Raw genomic sequence first — 20,527 nt, 5'->3', positions numbered from 1 at the left:
AAAGGGACAAGCAGGAACACTTTGTAACTGAAGCCAGCACTGCTAGAGTAAGGCTAAGACAGCAGTGAGGTACTCTGACAGATGCTCAATGGCTACACACAGCTCCTTTCTAATGCTTGTTTTTTAAGAGAAAGTTTTTCTATCACCAGGTTTTTGTTACAGGGGACCCTTTTCACTTAGTATTTCAGCTAAGTTTTGTTAGAAATAAAGGGAGATCCAAATATGGATTCATTTACTGCAGAATTGCTTTGGAGAAGGTCAAGGTGATGTACATGCAGCACTGGAGGCATAAACAGGAGTTAGTTCTTTGAATAAATTATCAGCCACTAATCCTCTTCCTCAGCAGGAAAGGGGTAAAAGCAATTTCACACACGCTTCTAAAAGATTTTAGCATCTTTTGAATTTTCTCAGACATGTTTTATTTCATCACTTCCTGCACCCTCACTCTGCATTACTCTCAGTGCGTCAAGTGTATGCATTTCAATGTACGTTCCCTCAATGAAGAGGGTCTACAGAGCAGAAGGAAGTTTTAATGTCAAGTATTTAACTGTGTGTGAAGAACTGGCCTCAAACTACTTCTTACCTCTAAGTGTTGTCTTAAATACCATTCCAAACAGTTACTTACCCTTTCATCACTTATCTTCAGGACTTTAGTCAAGAATAAGAGTAATAGATTAGTCCAGGCTTCCCGATGACTTTCTGAAGTAAGAGTAAGGAAATAACTCAGAGCCTCACTGCAGACACTAGAGAGAAAAGACACAAAATCTAGTTAACTAGCATCTGACTTAGAGCTCTACTGCAGAGAGGGCTTTACAACTGTACCAGTGTAGAGGCCTGGTGCAGAACAGCATCATTTTATGAAAACTACTGTAAGCCCGAGTAGTAACAGAAAGCAGTGATTTTTGTTCAACTCAAAGTCCCAGGACTCCAGGAATAAATACACTAACAAATCAGGACTGCGCAGTTTGTGCATGTATTTAAAGCATATCAAGTGCTCTTTGAGAGTTATTAGACTGCATGTGACAAAACGGTACATAGACTTTAAAAATCAATCTCATGCTGATGCAACCAGCCCTGCTCCCTGGTCTGTAAACCTTAAAGTACTTCCACTGCGTTACTGCCATGTTTTAAGCCCTCTGTTATATCAACACTTGCTTGCACAGCTTTGCAAACTAAGAACATTCAGGTGAAACTCAGTATTCACAGTAATAACCAAAAGGCCAAAAGCTTCTGTATGCCCACAGGCTCCTCCATCCCAGTGCTCCCTGCAGACAAAACCAAACTGCATCATTTACCTAAACCATCCAAGGACAGTGAAAGAAAAAAGCAGGGTTTAGTTGATAGAACCATAGAATAGTTAGGGTTGGGAAGGACCGTAAGATCATCTAGTTCCAACCCCCTGCCATGGGCAGGGACACCTCACACTAAACCATGTCACCCAAGGCTTCTTCCAGCCTGGCTTTGAACACTGTGTCCACCACCTGTTAGCTCTAGGAAGTTTACTGCAAACAGAAGTCTACCCTTTTAAATAAACATTCTTTAACATCAGAAGTAACATCAACAGGTTCAGCTATGTGGAGCTTACTTGAGTAGCCTTTGCTGGACTTCCTCCCATGCACTGGTACGGCTTTCATCCATGTACATACGGAACAGGATGCGCAGCCCACAGGCAAGACTGCTAGTCTCCTGTTTCAGAAGATTAGGCTTTGATTTGCCTTTAAAACCTAGAGAAATTCCAAGCATCTGTTTAGATTCCTGTTTCATCTGACATTTTCCCTTACAGTCCTCCACCTTCTAAGCATCTTCTGCATATAGACAAAAGAACCCCCTTATGGAATTTTTTTCTCATTACATTTAGTACAATAGAGTCCTGCTAAAAATTAACCTACGTATATGTACCAGAATTGTGTTTGGCACCCATTTTTGTATAGGCTTCCAAGTACATTTGAAATGTGGGTGTATGTTAAAAGTGCACTCTAACCACTAGAACAATGGACCAATTTGTCTCAATCATATATATATATATTTTTATATATATATATAGTGTATAATGGTTTATTGCTGGTTTTGGATTCAAATATTAATATAGCTTACTGTGGGGCAAAGAATAGATCAGACGCAATGCTAAAGAGAGTCCATTTTCCAGCTATTTCAGAAAATGACACTTATACAACATTGGTAGGTAAAGCAAACACCCTTAATAGTTTCGGAGTTTTCTGGTGGCAGCTTCCAAGTATGAGGCTCGCACCGACAACCAGGGATCAGCTTGGCAGCTGTAACCCAGTGAATCCTTAAGTCTTAGGAAATCCAACGGGTATTTGCTCAGATGAGGTGGTCTCCCCTTAGGGATTTTAGGGTTATGAAGTTAAAACCTTATATTCAATTTCATTTTCAGCATCCAAGCACTTCTGACCTATTTTTGGGTCAATTCAAAGCACAGTAACACATTCTCACAAAATGACTCTCCGAGGCGACTGACTCACCTGCTTTCCAGAGAGCAGTTCTTTGTTCATTGTTGGAGTTAAATGCTTTAGCAAATCTGTGAGATTCCAGCAGACAATCGAGGAGTTTGAAAAGCTGCTGTGATGTTAGAAAACGATACATCCCTTGGTCTTGTGTATCCACATGGACATCAAAGTCTACTGCATCTCTCTATTACAAAGGAAGAGATCTCAAGTAAAAATTTGCAACTGACTTCAGCAAGCTCCAGTGATTAACTCAGATCCTACCCTGTTTCCATCTGTACTCGTGTTTAAACTTAAAACTGCATTTGGAAGTTGTATCTACATCCCAGTTACAGAAATCCCTTTAAACAATACATGTTTTAACCTCCACAGTGCACTGCCTCAGCACAGCGAGTGCAATTTAATACAAGATGTAAAAGACCTTAACAGTCTGCTGGAAATTCTCCAGCACTTCTAAAAACTGTAAATTAGAATATGTTATGGGAATTTATGAATTTTTATTCGCTAGAGGAAAACCTGTTAAAAAGAAAGACACCAATCAGTTTTACTTACTTGTGCTGCTGCTAGATTCTCCGCATCCTCTTTTTTGCTAGTTGCTGGGAAGAATACAATGTTGTCGATAGTCTGAATGAGTTCCAGTTGTACAACACATTTGATTAAAAGAGCAGCAAATAACTTCTGTTCTGGAAATTCTTTAAAGGAAAGAAAACTGCTCGTTAACTGAAGAACTACATTACTTGTTTCTTTTTTGAGTTATTTTGGGGGTAAGTTGAAGAACAGTTTAACCTCAAGCACATTCATAAACCAAACCTGGAATCCACCCATCTGAATTACTCTTATAAAACCAGGACTGACAACCATGATTCTATGAACCACTGTTAACAACTGGCAGGTTCTTAAGAACTACTTCCGAACCTTAAAGCTGCCTGACAAATACTGGACAAATATTCAGTGTTACCTAAAAATCACCAGAATTAGTGATCTTGTTAGCATCAGTGCAATGGCAAGAATGACAGGCTAAGACTGCACAAAGGCAGAGGAAGCTTAGGACAGCACTGATAAAACTGATGCTTGTTTGTACTTGTGGCAAGTACTATAATACCACCAGGTATGAGCATTTTAAGCACCAACACATTAACTCTGCACAAATATCTTAAGTATATCTTGATATACGCTCTTCAAATCAGTCTAAATACACTTTCCTCCCCGCTCCCCCCATCCCCCAGCAATTGCTTTTGTTGCTCTCTGCACAGAAAGGACTCTGCTCTTAATTAAAAACAATATACTGATCTGGGTTAAAGGCCTGCGAGTTAGCAGCTGAACTCTAGATTTGTAAGGCACAGGTGAAAAACGTGGACCCACAGGACCCCAACAGCATTCTGTCATGCTACATGAAGACAAATGTAATTTTCTTCACATGATGTTTCTCAAGTTACAGCTAGGGCTATAATTAAAGATATTAAACCTCTGCTAAATAAACTTCTGCTAACTACTACTATGTAATGGATATAAAATGCCAAATCACTACAAAACACGCACTTGCTGTTGGCCTGGTTTTATTCATTTCTTCACCTACTGTGGACCCTGGGCTGGGTTGGTATGGTCGTCCATCTGAAGATCTAGGCTGAATAGAATCATGAATATCTACTGACTTCTGTGAGATGGTATCCTGAGAAAAACAAAACAAAACGATTAAAAATTAACTTACAGAAACCTCCTGCGATCTGATCCCCAATAGTGTTGTGCTCTTTATAGCTTCAGACATTGGCTGTTTCAACACAGATTGAATGTGTGAGGTTTGCTGCAAGGTTTCAATACTGGTAAATAGAGTTATCTGCTCTGATTTACAATAAAACCTCTAACAGCTTCTGTGAGTATTCCTTTTGTAACAGGTGAAAATATGAACACACAGCTCTTAAATGACAAGTCTCATTAATAAGAGGTATCATCAAACTTCAATCTTTACCTGGCCTTTACTCCCTTGAATGTTCTCATTTACAAGCTCCTAACATGTTTGTAGGTGCTATGGGAATTTACCACAGTAAAATGATGATGAAGGAGAATATATGTGGGTCAAGAAAATGTTTTAATTTAAAATGCTCTTGCTAGAGAGCTGCTTCAGCAGACTTCTTCAGTGTATTCTTATTCTCCATCTTGTAATATGTTATATTGTGAGGTAAATCACAATGACTTTGGCAGATGAATTGCTGGGGTTTTGATTTATTTTTTTAATAAATATCTTCCTTCTCGAGCAGTTGAATGTGAAGTGTTAAGACCAGTGGTAATACCTATTGTTTGCATTTCAGAAAGCAGCCACCAAAATAGGGAAATGTCATTAATGTAATTAATGGCAAAATATGTTATCATTAACTGCAAAGCAGTTATATATAGCAATTGTTGCCCCTTTCAACAACCCAGCACCTCTATTGGCATTTGTTCCGTAAGTGCCACTGGAGACTACACATTAATTCCCTATGTTGTTAGCAAGATTTAAATCTACACATACAGTTCCTATGAAGAATGTATCAGCTTCTCTTGCCAGTGAGTTACAAAGGTTTTCATCTCTATTAAGTATAAACATACTTTCAATAGTAGATAATAGAACACTTCATTAGATTTGAACTGCCTGAAGAAAAATCAGATGGAAATATCTAAAGCCTGCAAGAATTCTACCCTACCAAAAGAAAGCATCCAAAATGTATCTGTTTTAACACTATTTATTATACAAGTTCTGTTAACTTTGGAGTAGTAAAGTGCTTTTTTTTACACATAAGACAAACTTTTTGAAAACATTCAAGTTAAACTATTTCAAAGAGAAAAGATCTTTCAATTTATTCATGACTAAGACACTGATTATATTTGCCATTCTGCATGCTGTTATATTTGACATAAAACACAGCCAAGATAAAACTTTTTATATATCAAACCACTACAAATGACTGAAGGTATAACAAACACATTCAGTCATGGATGTAAAATACCTGTATAATGAAAACTGGCTATCACTGGCTATTTACGCTCTGTTGAAAGTAAATGATGTTAGCACTCCACGAAGTTAAACGGAGGGAGTCAAGTCTCTCTTAGTAGAACTCATTTGGGACCATATCCTTGAGCAATTTTTATCAAATGCTTCATTAATCTATAAAGAACTTGCAGCAATCTAGTGAGAATGTCCAAAAGCAAAACTAATTCTCATGAGTAGTGAAGTAGCTACACAGCTGCCACTTGTAGGCAAAGCTAAATTTTACATCAATTTATTCAATCACTGCTAAGGAATCTGACGGTTATACACATTCTATTTTAAATACTGATGTTTAAATTCTTATTACCAGAGAAAATTTGAAAGAAAAAGTCAGTCTAATTGGCAATCTTTCCACCTCCAGCATTTTCTCCTCATACCAATATATCAAAGAGAATACTGAGCAAAATGAAACAAAAATGATGGCCCAAATCAGAAAACAAACCTTAAATACAGTATTACAGAGACCTACCAGACACAGGACATTACCTAAAACATACACAGATAATGACCAACAGCCAACTTCTGCAAGCCAACTTTGCTGCAAACAAATGCTTTCTCTCGAGCATTAAATAGCGCTTTATTTGGAAAAAACCCTTTTCAAGTGTATCAAAACTGAAAAATGGGTTTAAACCAAGTGTACTTTTCACTTCTTCCACACCAGAACACTTTTGCATCAAACTCTCCAAGTATTTTTTATTTCAGCAGCTTACCAGTTTTTCCTTTGCATCAGAGGGAGATACAGAGCCAAACTCCCCACTGACTGGTCGCCAAGTCAGCAGCCTTGAAAACACATAACCAGCACCAAATTAGTAAGTTTGAAATACAAATCAGAACCAATATTCTAAAATGCCCTCTTCAATATGGTGGGGTTTTTGTATGGTTTTATTTAAATCAGTTGAACAGAGGGTCAGATACAGATAATTCCATAAGGCAATAAACTAATTGATGGTTTAAGTATAGATTTTATTCTTCCACACATACTGAAAAATTTAAGTATTGGGTTTTTTGAACTTGACCATTTCTGCCAATGGCCCTGGACAGACAACTGGCTTATGTGGAGGCTGATTCACTTTTCTCAGAAATACTGAATTTGGCTTTGGACAGTGCTCTAGTGCCATTAGTGGGCCTTGTTACCTCACAGTGCCTTAAGATTCACATGGAATAGGGAATGAATGTACCCCAGGACAAATCAGCACGAACGTCTGGAGATGTTCTGCATTCTCTGTCTGGGATATGTTACAACACTGCAGTTCTATTTCCACTTAGGATTCAACACTTCCACTTAGGATTCATCGCTATTACTAGGTATCAAGTCACTGACAATACTTCTGATGTCTTCCCTAGCACTTTTTTCTCTTAAGGATATTTGCCTTTAAGCACTAAAAAATTTCTGCATTAACTGATCTTACTGAGGCTGGCTCTTCCTGCCAGGAGTTGAGGGAAATTCAGTTACATAACCTAAGTGGCCCCATCATCTCTTGTTCTTTCAAATTTACTGCTACACAGTAGATTAAAGTAATCTGTCACTGTTAAAATCTCTAACTATTTAGCCTCAATCTGTGTGAGGAAACACGTGATGGATATTTGTGTCTGCTATCCTAAATGAGATCTTCACCACTGTGTTAAGGATCCCGAATTAACATATCACTGATGTCCACACAACTACAGACCATATAACTAAAAAGACAAACTGGAGATAAAATAAAATCTTGAGGCATGTAATGAGACAAGAAATAAAGTAGAGCATAGAACTGAATTGATTCTTGAAAGCCACCAGGACACAAATTGCAGATTATTCTGGATTAGAGGTAACATTTTTATTTTGGGTTATAAAGTCTTACACTTCCATCTGCCAAAGGAAGTAATGGAATAATGAGCCATTATAAGCCAGCAAAAGCTAGATCATCATAATTTGCGCAAGGAACCAATTTTACGTCTTGAATTTCCTGAGGACAAGAGGGCATTCATCCTGACTTTCTCAGCACCAGGGAGCCAAAAGTTGCTCTCAGGAAGCTTCAAAAAACTTCAATTAAAAACTTACAAACAGAATAAAAATGAAATAAAAAGAAGACTCAAGCAAGCTGTTAAAATGAGCTAATGAAGTATGGGCTGGATGAGCACACAATGAGGCGGACTGAAGGCTGGCTGAATCACCAAGCCAAGAGGATGGTGATCAGGGGCATGAAGTCTAGTTGGAGACCAGTAACTAGTGGTGTACTCCAGAAGTTAATACTTGGTCCAATTCTGTTCAACATCTTCATTAGTGATCTGCATGATGGGGCAGAACAGACCCTCAGCAAGTCTGCTGATGACACAAAACTGATACGAGTGCTGCTACCCAAAGGGACCTCAATAAGCTAGAGAAACGGGCTGACTGGAACATCATACAGTTTAACAAGGGGAAGCGCAAAGTTCTGCTGGAGATGAACAACCCCTGGCACCAGTACATGCTGGGGGCCACCCAGATGGAAAGAAGCTTGGCAGAGAAGGGCCTGGGGGTCCAGGTCAAGGGAGGTGATCTTGTCCTACTCAGCGCTGTGTGCAATCCTGGGCTCCCCATTAGAAGAGGGACATGGATATACTGGAGAGTCCAGCAAAAGGCCACAAAGATGATGAAGGGACTGGAGCATCCCTCCTATGAGGAAAGGCTGAGAGAGCTTGGACTGTTCAGCCTGGAGAAGAAAAGGCTCAGGGGGAACTCATCAAAGTATATAAATACCTGAAGGAAGGATGCAAAGATAACCAAGCCAGGCTTTTCCCAGTGGTGCCCAGTGACAGCACTAGAGGTAATGGGCATAAATTGAAACTCCTCTAAACATTTGGAGGCACTTTTTCACTGAGCATGAAGGAGCACTGGCACAGGTTGCCCAGAAGCTGTGGAGCTTCCCTCCTTGGAGATATTCAAAAGCCAGGACATGGTCTTGGGGAAACTGCTCTGGGTGGCCATGCCTGAGCAAGAGGCTTGGACCAGTCAACCTCAAGAGAGCCTTTCAAACTCAGCCCTTCTGTGTGATTCTGTGTTAGTAACTTCGCCTATCAAGACCTCAATGATCCTGTGGAATCCTGACAAGAGTAGTTTGGGCTTTTCTAGTAAGTGATCCTTGCTGAAACTGGTAGCTGAGTAAACAGTCTAGTGCTGTTTTCCAAACAAGGAAATAATATGATCATCTTTCTTGCAAAAAGGGAATTTGCCAAGAATGGGCAGAGGCTAGTACTGCAACCAGGAACTCCTGCAGGCAGTGCTGCACTCTTAAATTGAAGATGTGGAAGATGTTTTATATGAATACTAAAAAAGAACAAATTAATCCCACCTGATCAGATTAATCAAAACCTCTGTCAAGACACTTCACATTTTATAGAGATTCATAGCATCTGACTGCTTCAGAACAATTAGCAATAAAGCACTTGCCCATAAAACCTGCATATATACACTGTGTGATTTGTCTCTGTCTTCATTTCAATGGTAGCTACTATGTTACTTCCACATATGGTAAAACAAAGCTAAAAGGAGAATCTGATGCCTTCTTTAAGTATTGGGACTAACAGACTACACAATACAAATATAAAATGCCAAACCACGAGCCATAGAAAAAGAACCAGATCGCGTAAAAAGAGAGGGAAAAAAAGAGAAGGAGCTGTACAGAAAGTAGTATCCTCCTAGGCTCAGAAAGAGAAGGAAAAAAGAGGCAGTATAAAGACTCCATTAAAAATGTGAATGAATACCTGTATGTTGCTATCATAATTTTTATCTTACCCACCTAAAAAGCTTCAGCTTTCATCAAAACAAAAAGACGGTTTTGAGCACTTTTGTGTCACCCAACAATTATCTGGAAGAGAGCAGGCATGCTTTCCCCATAGGAAAGGAGACTAATTATGTATGTTCAAGGGATTACTTGTGTAAAATCCAAGTAAGATTTACTTTACCCTGCAAAAGTTGGGAACTCCCCCCCTACCCAGAAATATAAAAAAGAATAATATAAAGAAGTTCTCAAAGAAGGCATAGAAAGATTGCAAAAGAAGATGAGAAGTAAAGAACGGAAATCTAGGGAAGGAGTTAGATACCCTCCTACGAAAAATAACTCATTTGAAAAGCAGACGTGCCATAAGCACGGGGAATAATGCTTTTAGCTGTATCTGCTTTGACACATATGCAACAAGAGTATTTTGAATGTGTCTAAAACCTTAGATGTCCAAAATGGTGCTCTAGGAGGATTTCTAACATTCACCTGTAAGAAATTTTGGTCATATGTGGAAATCAAAGCAAATGTTCTGCTAGGGAGTATTTACTTCAGAATCTTCCCAGGTATAGGCCATAGTAAGTTATGGCCAATTCAATTGGACTTTTACATCTGGAAACTCGGTTTCAAATTCTATTTCTGGCAGTTACCAAAACGCAAACAAATTTTCCTGCTAATTCCCAGATGTCCCAGTTTTACTTTAGTACTATTTTTTGGATGTAAGTAATTCATACCTGCTCACACAGAAAAGTGGGTGAGGTAGTGATAGATGGAATAACTCATCTTTTAAGCATGAATGAAGCTCTCTTACAGTGCTATCTGATACATAACTCTAAATTAAGGAAAGACTGATGTGCAGAAGGTTCCCTTTTGTTTCAGTTTTCTTTAGGCCTGAACTAGGTAATACCCAGAAGCAAATGTTATAAACTAGTTGATAAATAGAGAACAAGTAATAGTACAATAGTTCAACATTAAGATGATCAGATTTGATAACTAGTGGTGTTTCACCTCAGTATTGCTGGGATAGGGGAAAAAAACCCTCATCTTTGTTAAAATGCTGAGTGTGATCCCTTGTTATTCTGCTCTATGATGTATCCGTATAACATAATACCTAGAACAGTACAGGCCTTGTTCCAAGAAATTTCACATAGAGTTAACTATGAAAGGAAAAAGTTACCAAATATGCCAGATAATTTTCAGGAAAAAATTAGGATTCATAGAAACCTATGATGGAAGTTAACTATCATCCACAGAGGCTCAAATCTCTTGGATTGTTGTAGTATTTTAGTATGCCGCAGAAAAAGCCTCCTAACAAGTCTACCTATCAATAGCACGCTTCTCTTATGAAAATGACAAAAAAAAACCCCAATGTAGTACTTCTCAAAAAATCCACCTTTTAAAAACTGAATTAGGTTACCGTTTCAGGGTTTGGTTTTTTTTCCCCTTACTCCAAATGGCAATTCTAGCTTTTAACAGTTCCATCGTTTACAACACAGAAGTAGTATATCTAGCACATAATTTATCCCTACATTGCAAGAATGTTTCCCTTACCTAACAGCTTTTTGTTCACCCCAGCTACTAGATACCTAACAGTTTGAAATTAGTAAGTCATCTAGCTAAACTATTTTACAAAGTATAAACATTAACAATCATCTTACGCATGAGGGATCGTAGTTTTGAAAATATCCAGCATGCAAGTACAAGTTTTATCCCAGATTTCTAAGGTAAACTTTTCACCGTTCAAGATGACAACATTCTCCAAACAGTTTGTACCAGACCGTGCCAGTTGCTCATTGTCTGAAAGACAAACAGTGCATTTGTTTATTCACATGCAACACAGTAAAACATTAACATTGTTTAGCATAATGTGGTACAGTCCTACCTTGCTGCACACACCAGTACAGCTGCGCAAATATATCATCCAAAAGAACGTCACTAAGTACTTCTAAATATTGTGTGAATACATCACATATTGCATAAAGTGCGTGATTGCAAGTAGTTGTCATCCATTCAGCTTTCTAGAAGGGAAAAGAAAAAAAGTTACAACTTCGTTTAACATGAAACTTTTAGGATATACACCCTTGCAGGCAGACAGATAATTTGTATTTACTCAATTTGAATTGCTTCATAGTGACACGCAATTCCTATTATTTCAGAACACCTAAAACTTGGAGCCCCAACTTTTGCTTTGCTAACTAACTAACAGGTTTAAAGAACTACAGGAACAGACAAAGCAAACAAAGTTTTCAATGTTTCTCCTAAATATTTGCCAGGGAATAGCCAGAGACTCCCAAACAGCTGACAATTTTGATCAGACTTTTAATGTTAATAATTTACACATAATTCACATTAAAGACACTTCTGTTTCACTTCCTTGTCAGGACAGTACCTGGTCCTGGTTTGACAGGTCAAAACCTGTTTGGCTGATCGAAAGGATGTAGTGAAACATAGTGCTGTTTTGGGTAGGCTCTTTCGTTTGGTTGGTTGTGGTTTTTTATTTCCCTAGTCATCAAAAAGTTTTGAATTAGCAAATCTTATTTCTTCTGATCATGAAATGATGTGTACTCTGATTCCAGACATCATTTGTAAAAGCTGCAGTTCTTACAAACCCTAGATCTGTTGCATTTTATGATAGTCTGCTATTGTTTGTAGTGTAAACTACTAGGGCTTCAACACACATGGTTTAAAAAAATGAGAAAAGTGACAATACCTCCGACAGAATGCTAATAAAACAAAGTAAATTCACTAGAACCACAAGTTCTATGCAAGTTTTGAGGTTTGCTTTATATTACTTGATAAGCTATGTTGCTAATCAGGCGTTCTACAATAATATAGACCTCATCTATATAAACACAGATCCCACTTGTTTTCACCTCAGTCTGCTGTTCTGGCAGTTTCATGTTGTCAAATATTCTGAAGACAATTCGAAACAAATCTTGCCACCAGTGTTTCTCGTAAGTATGGCCATATGTCTTCATTATTTCAAACATTACTGTTAAGCCCCTGAAATGAAGAAAGAACAACATGTACTAAGAGTTACAAAAAGACATGCACTAGATCAAGTATGTCCAAATGTAACAATTTAACACATACAGACTATAAACTGCATTTAGAGTTTACCTTCAATATTAACCTAATGCTGTCTGTTACGTGTTAGGAAAGTTAAAAGTTGTCTTCCACATTTCACTGTGTTCAATGTTATGTTCTCTGTGTTTGGACGAAGCCTTGGGTGGCATGGTTTAGTGTGAGGTGTCCCTGCCCATGGCAGGGGGGTTGGAACTAGATGATCTTAAGGTCCTTTCCAACCCTAACTATTCTATGATTCTGTGAATGCATAAACTGATAGTAAATTCAGCCCAGCTGTTTTAAATAGTTTATAGATTCTATAATAAACATGAAGCAGTCACTGTGTTTTAATTTACTTAAATGTTAATTTCAAATGAACTATTTAAATAGTTCATGGCTATTCATACTAAACAGGCGCTATTTGAATATTTAACTTTAAGGAAGTGAAATAATTATCTATTTAACATAATGCCATTACAACCACGTAACTTCGTTGTTCAGTATAACGGAATAGAACGATTTCATACATAAAGAACACAGACTTTCTACATTCCAGCATCTATTTAAAAGGTGTTTTTAAAAAGTCTGTTTATAAAGAGTTCGGTGTTCCCACAGTGGTTATCACGTAAATTAAAATATCTAAGTCATTCTACAATAGCTGTGTTTACTAAGAGAGTTGTTTCAATTTTAAAAGTACGAAGTAAGCCTTTTAAAATTTGAATTACAAACACTGATTGTTACCTGGTTCTTACATCTAATTTGCATCTATTGATGATACACGACAACTCAAACAGGATTGGGAACCATCCCCGCACCCACACTCTGTCTTCAGGAGCTACATTCATATCATCACTTGTGTATTCCTTGAATGCCTTTAGAAGAAAAGACAGGGTTACACAGAGTCATAAGAGTTAGATATTTTCAAAACAGAACACTATCTGAACTGTAAATAACAATCCCGGCTATATTAGTACACACTCTGATACCTCAGGTGAGCTGGCAATCAAAATAGTAATACTAAGAAGGTCAAGTGTTTTCAAAGTAATGCTTAGTTATACGATGAAAAATAAACTAAAAAAAAACCCCACCAAACAACATGAGACATTCAAGCATCAGTTTTTGCCTGCACTTCAGTGTGAGTCTCTTACTCTCTCTTTATAGAGACAGCACTGAAAGTGAGGCTCTACCATAACATTTTGAGGATATAATGTGTTTTTGCTTATGCTGTTACCCATTTTTCACAACATTTCTCTGCAGAGAGCACATCCTGAGATACTCTGAGTTCCATCAGCTCTCAGGAAAGCTAACCACTGCTGAACTGGGTGGATGGAGATTGGGGGAGAGATTAAAGAAAAACACAACTAAAAAATCTGATACTTTCAACCCCTGTGGCATTTTATACTCCTATTGCTTCTGAATAAAGCACATTTCTCATTGATCTCTGAAACTTGAAGGAAAGCCAGTAAGATTAGCATGAGTACTTTTTTCTTTGCAAAAGCACTACTGATTAAAGCACTTCTAATTTAGTTAATACAGACGATACCTGAGGTCTGTCAGATACGTATTTTGCACAGTGGCGAATGAGGCGGATGGCTTCCATACTAGTATCTGGAAATGCTGCATTGCAGGCAAATTCAGACAAGCACTTTACTGCATCCTGGAAAGAATCTATGGTTGCTGGGAAGTGTTTCTCAAACACAATTGCTGGAGAAAAGCGTGAACAGAAGAGAAAAACCATCATGCTTTAAAACCTATTAACTCTAATACAAACCGATTGTAACAGAAGTCATGAGAGACTGGTTCATTGATTGGAGTTGTCAAATGCATGAGTAGTAATAAAACCTAAGAAATGAACACTCAACCATAAAATCACCTAGAGGGCATTCTATTTTGACAGTAAGTATCTAAAATAAAACAAGGTAGCATTTAATATAAATGAGGGAAATTTTAACAGCTGAGCAAGAACAGAGCAATAGGCTTACTGCTTAATAGCCTGTATGATTAGAGCTTAAGAGGGATACCTACAGCAGAGTGTGACATCTACAAAAAGACTTCCTTCAGCAATATGGTCCTGTTGCCTTTATTTTATGTCACTTTTGAGGAAAAAAAAAAATAAAATCAAACCCATTCTTCATTAATGCTGAAAAAGTTTTAGGAAGTTGAAGAGGTTGAGACAGAAAAAAAGAGGTCCCTTATGGCACTTAAAGCCTGAGATCTGAATTAGAATGGGAATTAAAATATCATCATAGTGCCACCTTGCTCAGCCCTTTTTCCTTAATAGGGACATAGACAAGCACAATTCAGAAACAAGGACAAGGATAAGCAAACAACATAATAGTAAAATGACTATAGTGACTATTAAGTAAAATTATCTAAGGCTTGACTTTTTTTACTCCAGAATGCTATACACAGGTAAGCTTGTTTTTTTTTTTTTTCCTTTTTGAAAGGCATAAAGGAAGACAGATAACTATAATCTTTCCCTAAGTATTTTTCCAGAGGACTGGTCAAAAGTGTAAAACATTGGTTCTATAGCACGAAGTGGGCTTTACTCTGCAGCCTGTAAAGCCAAACATAAACAAAGCTTCTCAGTCACTGGAGTTACATGGACTTTTATGATGTCTGAACATGGTCAATACTCACTGACAATGTGTCCTGTAGTCTGGAATGCAAGTTCCACTATACTTTCATCCTGATCTGAGGCTGCCAGATGAAATACTGAAAAAATGTTTTTCCAGCCAGAACGAATGTTAGCAGCCTGGGAATTTACCATCTGTGCAATACAGCGTACAACCATATCTCGAATAGTAGGAGACCTAAATTATGGTAATAAACAATAATTGTTTAAACTAAATTACATCATCAATTAGAACAGTATAATTACCCAGCAACTGATTTTACAAAAGCAATTTGAAACATTAATTGCAGAAGTTGGTGCTTATGATCCCAGGTGATTTAGTTAATTGTATGTTATTACCTGTTTCTCTTCATGATATGTTCAAATGGTCTTAGAAAGTCCTTCTGGAATCGGAAATTAGCAAGTTCTCCTTTTTCTAAGAACTTCATTGATAACTGCCTTAATGAGTCCACTGCAAAAATAGCTACATCTTCATTGGGATTGCAGCCAACCTGATAACGTAGAGTAGAAATGCATAGTAAGCTTGCATCAGAAATGGATTCTGCCTAAGCTGCCTTCACATTTGATAATGGAGAAATAAGCAGAACTGGAAAATTAACAAAATTAAACAGTAGCCAGTTCCACAAACTGCACTGCTAATGCAATTCAATAATCCTAACCAATTCAAGCTATTTTCTACATTATCTATCCTAGCATTTAAAACTTTCTAAAAATAATCAAGCTGCCTAGAAAGGCTTCAACAAGCTGTATTAAAAATGCATGTCAAATATTCACCTGATAAACAGTCAATTCAAACTTGAACAGAAAACAGCCTTGTAACCCAAACCTCATATGACATCCCTAAAAATTAGAATATACAAATAAAGGCAGACCGTTCTAGACCTAGGTCACAATAAATAACGTTAAGCTACTTATACAGAAGGAAGAAAAAAACAGTGTAATTCAGATGAGCACATGCTTTTCCAACAAAACTCTAAATAAAATTTCTTTGTATCAATAATTCAAGGGTATGTAGTATAATTATTAACAGGAATACCTTATTAAAATGATCTCCAATAACTTCCCAGATTCTAGACCACTGTAGCCTTATCCGGCCCATGTTGTAGTAAGAAATTTCTACTATCTTCTGCAGACTAAACATTCGAGGGTGGGTAGCAGACAGCAGTTCATCCATAGAAACAGCACAAAGCCAGCGAACGAAATCCACTGTTAAATGACCACAGAATTAGATGCAGTATTTTCACAGGGTTTAAGACAAAACTGCTTTGCAGTTTATGGGGAAGGGGGGAAAGATAAAACCTACCAATAGCATTTCCATCCAACCTTGTAGATCCCGTAAATATTCTGTAAAGGGCAGTTTAAGACACTGTTACAATTTCTTAAAAATTACTACTAATTGTGGAAAAATACTGAGCTTTGAAACTAGAATCAGAAATATTTACATTTTTTTAATATTTAAAAATAACTCCCATAAGCAGGTGGGGAGACTGGGAGGAGAGCACTGATTCTAATACTATCCCCTCTGTGACAGTGACTGATGAATAATGGCAGTAGTTTATAGACTATTCATCCTTGCTCCAAATACAGAAGTCAGACTTTCCCAGTGATCAATTCCTGTTTATCATGACAAATACTCGAAACACTTCACATTATGAAGAGGGGAGAAATACTGCAAATCTAAAGAGCTATTATGTGTCTGACATTAAGCATCCAGTTCACTTGATGTGAGATTACTGCAAGGCAACTTTCATTGAACTGACATTGATTCTTGCTGCCTATATTCAATCTAATAATTTTAGATCAGTGAAAAGGCTTCTTGCCTAATCTTTGTTCTGTTCTTTCCTGCAAAAATACTTCTGGCTCCAAGAAAAAATGAAAAAACCCACAAAACCAAAATGCACTTTAATAGTGTAATATTTATACATTTTTTTCCATCTAAGGGTAAACTAGTAAGGTCTTATTATTAGTACAAGGTACTGAAATATTGCTTAAAAAACTTGAAGTGGCAACAGCAAATTTAATCCAATACCTGTCTACAGCAACGACAACACTTTGGGAGCTGGTTTCACCAATGGATTCCTGAATACTTGCTATCTGCTTCCAATCCACGTTTCCACCAACTACAATGAACAAAATTGGAAAAATAAGTAAGAGGTAATAGAGAAAGGGCTGGAAAGAAAGAGGGAGAGAAGTCATGCCACTACCAGTGTAATTAAATATATTTCTAATTCACAAAAAAAGAGAAGTATATTATTAATTTCCCCTGCATGGTTTCGGCATCTCATTGAACATTTGCATGTCAGTCTAATTCTCTAAATTCTTTATCCATTTATAAACTGTATTACTCCCAGAAAATTGTCCACATTAGAACAACTGTGTGAACAGATACAAATGAAAAAAAAAAATTAATCACAAGCAAAAGAACCGCCTTTTTCTCTGTATCTTTCAATGGGTATTTCAATGGTAATTCTGATACTGAAAATACAGAACACATGATGGAGAATATTGCACAGAGGAGGAATTTTCACACTTTATTAGCAGCAAGTGAGTAAATCTATCCTGGTAGGGTTTTTTTAATCATTCACAGAGAAGAGCTCCCACTAAAACTCCATGTTACAGCTACACCTCAAGTGCAACAAAATTACCACCTAACAATAGTGAGAAAAACCTGTAAATAAAAATAGCAGTATTGAGTTTGGAGGCTAGAAACTGTCACCCACACCTTGGAAAGATCATGTAAAGAAAATGCTAAATCACAGCGAGCAAATTTCTGTCTATATGGCTATGTAAGCCTTCCTCCATGCCCCATTAAAAAATAATTAAAAAAAAAATAAATAAGGAAGCTTGCAGGAATCTTGAGGAATCTTGCAACCATTGTGGGTACCCTGTATTTTCTTTTTTTTTTTTCCCTTGGGCTGCCTATCAGAAAGATAGGGGAGAAGAGACTTGTAAGGAGGCCAGTAATCTGCTCTCAGAGCTTTGCAAAGACAAGAAGCTCTCACGTTTCAGACCGCCTTCTGAAAGTTTGCCTCCGAGTCTTGCTGTGCTCCACACTTGGAAGTAGCTGGAGATGACTGGCTATTCATTCTACATAAACTACCCATTTTTCCAGAGTACAGTAACCTTTTTGTATATACAAGCACACATACGTAACCTCACACTAGTATTTCAGCAACTTACATTACTGTTGGGTTTGACTGAGACTTCTCATATCTCTCTATTCTTTTACTGGCACAAAAGCTGTCAGTACCAATTAGCTTCTATCTTGGCAATGCTTTAACTAAGAAACATATCAAATGAGCAGCTGTGTGAAGTGAACTTGAAGGGCTATTTCTAAGAAGTTAGGTAACCATAACAAACTCCGCAAGTTTGCATGAAAATTCCTTACACCACTGGATTTCTAATCAATGTTGGAAAACCTACACAGACAGAAGATTCATGTTTCAGCAGGTACGAGATCTTTTACAACGAAACGCTGAGTCACCTACATAATTCTGCTTTATGAAAAACTGATTCATCACATTCCTTTGTCCAAAGAGGATTTCTCCTTATCTGGGAAGTACTCTTTGGCTATGACCTACTCAGAGCAGCAGTATTTACCTTCCAATTTTGTGAACAGAAACAAGAGAAGAAAGCTGAACTTCACAGTTACAAGTCAGACAACATTCCTATCAAAGAAACAAAGGAATAAGATGCTTAATCATCTACTTTTACAACCCACATGATTGCGAAGCTTTGTATTTTCAAGCTGGTTTGAAAGATGAAGCTTTCATGCCACCAGACTGCAACTTCACTTACTCTAATTGTACAACTATTTTTTTTACTGTAAAATATATGTCTGCATACATAGAATCATAGAATAGCTGGGGTTGGAAAGGACCTTAAGATCACCAAGTTCCAACCCCCCTGCCATGGGCAGGGACACCTCACACTAAACCGTATCACCCAAGGCCTCGTCCAACCTGGTCTTGAACAATGCCAGGGATGGAGCATTCACAACCTCCCTGGGCAACCTATTCCAGTGCCTCACCACCCTCACAGGAAAGAATTTCCTCCTTATAGCCAATCTAAACTTCCCCCTGTTCAAGTTTTAACCCGTTCCCCCTTGTCCTGTCACTACAGTCCCTAATGAAGAGTCCCTCCCCAGCATCCCTAGAGGCCCCCTTCAGATTCTGGAAGGCTGCTATGAGGTCTCCACGCAGCCTTCTCTTCTCCAGGCTGAACAGCCCCAACTTTCTCAGCCTGTTTTCATACGGGAGGTGCTCCAGTGCCCTGATCATCCTCGTGGCCCTCCTCTGGACTTGTTCCAACAGTTCCATGTCCTTTTTATGTTAAGGACACCAGAACTGCACACAATACTCCAAGTGAGGTCTCATAAGAGCAGAGTAGAGGGGCAGGATCACCTCCTTCGACCTGCTGGTCACACTCCTTTTGATGCAGCCCAGGATACGGTTGGCTTTCTGGGCTGCGAGCGCACACTGCCAGCTCATGTTCAGTTTCTCATCAACCAATACCCCCAAGTCCTTCTCCGCAGGGCTGCTCTGAATCTCTTCTTTGCCCAGTCTGTAGCTGTGCCTGGGATTGCTCCCACCCAGGTGTAGGACCTTGCACTTGGCATGATTAAACTTCATAAGGTTGGCATCAGCCCACCTCACAAGTGTGTCAAGGTCCCTCTGGATGGCATTCCTTCCCTCCAGGGTATCAACTGAACCACGCAGCTTGGTGTCATCAGCAAACTTGCTGAGGGCGCCTCAATCCCACTGTCCATGTCAGCAACAAAGGTGTTAAACAAGACCGGTCCCAACACTGATCCCTGAGGGACACCACTCATTACTGGTCTCCAGCCGGACATTGAGCCATTGACCACAACTCTTTTTGTGCAGCCATCCAGCCAGTTGTTTATCCACATCCATCAAATTGATGTCTCTCCAATTTAGAGACAAGGATGTCGTGCGGGACAGTGTCGAACGCTTTACAGAAGTCCAGGTAGATGACATCAACTGCTCTACACCGTCCATCAGTTCTGTAGCCCCATCATAGAAGGCCACCAAATTGGTCAGGCAGGATTTCCCCTTAGTGAAGCCATGCTGGCTGTCAGCAAAAACATGGACGTAGGCTACACGGGTTCTCACAAGAATTTAGATTTACAGGAAGGCTGCTCGAAAGCCATAGTTTCAAAGGATCATAGAAAGAAATTGTAAGTATCTGCAACATGGAATTTGTGGAGAAGAGTGAAAAAACTAAACAGTTGTTCTAACAGCGCCTAAATGCAAGAAACCCAAACTGAGTTGGCATTTTCCTATAATATTGAAGTGGTATTATTAAAAACTAATATACATATAAAAAAAAAGTTAAAAAAAAGCAACGTTTCCATATTCCAAATATGCACTGTAACAAACATTCAAGAAAGTCAATTCAGAGAAACATTTTATGCATTTGGGCACAGCCTGTCTTCCTTAGTAATGTAGTTGAAAGAGGGGAAAAAAGTCTTTATGAGCTGGATCTCCACCAACAACTAGCAAATATGATTTACAGACACCTGACTACAGTTTACATTCTTGAGCTATTACGGCTTAAAATCTTTAAAGGCCAGTCACTTCAG

The 20,527-nt window shown here is 38.2% G+C and overlaps 1 protein-coding gene across 4 annotated transcripts in view; it reads right to left on the bottom strand.

Annotated features, from left to right (window-relative positions):
- ARFGEF1 (ADP ribosylation factor guanine nucleotide exchange factor 1) overlaps nt 1–20,527 on the bottom strand; it is a 92,942-nt gene that overhangs the window by 1,564 nt on the left and 70,851 nt on the right. For all 4 annotated transcript variants that reach the window (XM_061448323.1, XM_061448324.1, XM_061448326.1 and 1 more), the window contains 16 exons: nt 16,955–17,045; nt 16,229–16,269; nt 15,962–16,131; nt 15,265–15,416; nt 14,931–15,103; nt 13,834–13,994; nt 13,032–13,162; nt 12,098–12,227; nt 11,107–11,242; nt 10,883–11,021; nt 6,198–6,267; nt 4,005–4,134; nt 3,018–3,157; nt 2,484–2,652; nt 1,586–1,724; nt 626–743 (listed from right to left, as the gene is read on the bottom strand). In XM_061448323.1, coding sequence (XP_061304307.1) covers nt 626–743; nt 1,586–1,724; nt 2,484–2,652; nt 3,018–3,157; nt 4,005–4,134; nt 6,198–6,267; nt 10,883–11,021; nt 11,107–11,242; nt 12,098–12,227; nt 13,032–13,162; nt 13,834–13,994; nt 14,931–15,103; nt 15,265–15,416; nt 15,962–16,131; nt 16,229–16,269; nt 16,955–17,045 — 2,090 coding nt within the window. The remainder of the gene's footprint in view (nt 1–625; nt 744–1,585; nt 1,725–2,483; nt 2,653–3,017; nt 3,158–4,004; nt 4,135–6,197; nt 6,268–10,882; nt 11,022–11,106; nt 11,243–12,097; nt 12,228–13,031; nt 13,163–13,833; nt 13,995–14,930; nt 15,104–15,264; nt 15,417–15,961; nt 16,132–16,228; nt 16,270–16,954; nt 17,046–20,527) is intronic.

Source organism: Pezoporus flaviventris, unplaced genomic scaffold (genome assembly GCF_033815535.1).
Source record: "Pezoporus flaviventris isolate CSIRO_AGI_PZ_B2104156 unplaced genomic scaffold, CSIRO_AGI_Pfla_v1 ptg000007l, whole genome shotgun sequence".
NCBI classification, from domain to species: Eukaryota; Metazoa; Chordata; class Aves; order Psittaciformes; family Psittacidae; genus Pezoporus; species Pezoporus flaviventris.
Note: the sequence above shows the minus strand (reverse complement) of the source record. Positions and strands in the feature narration are given on the sequence as shown.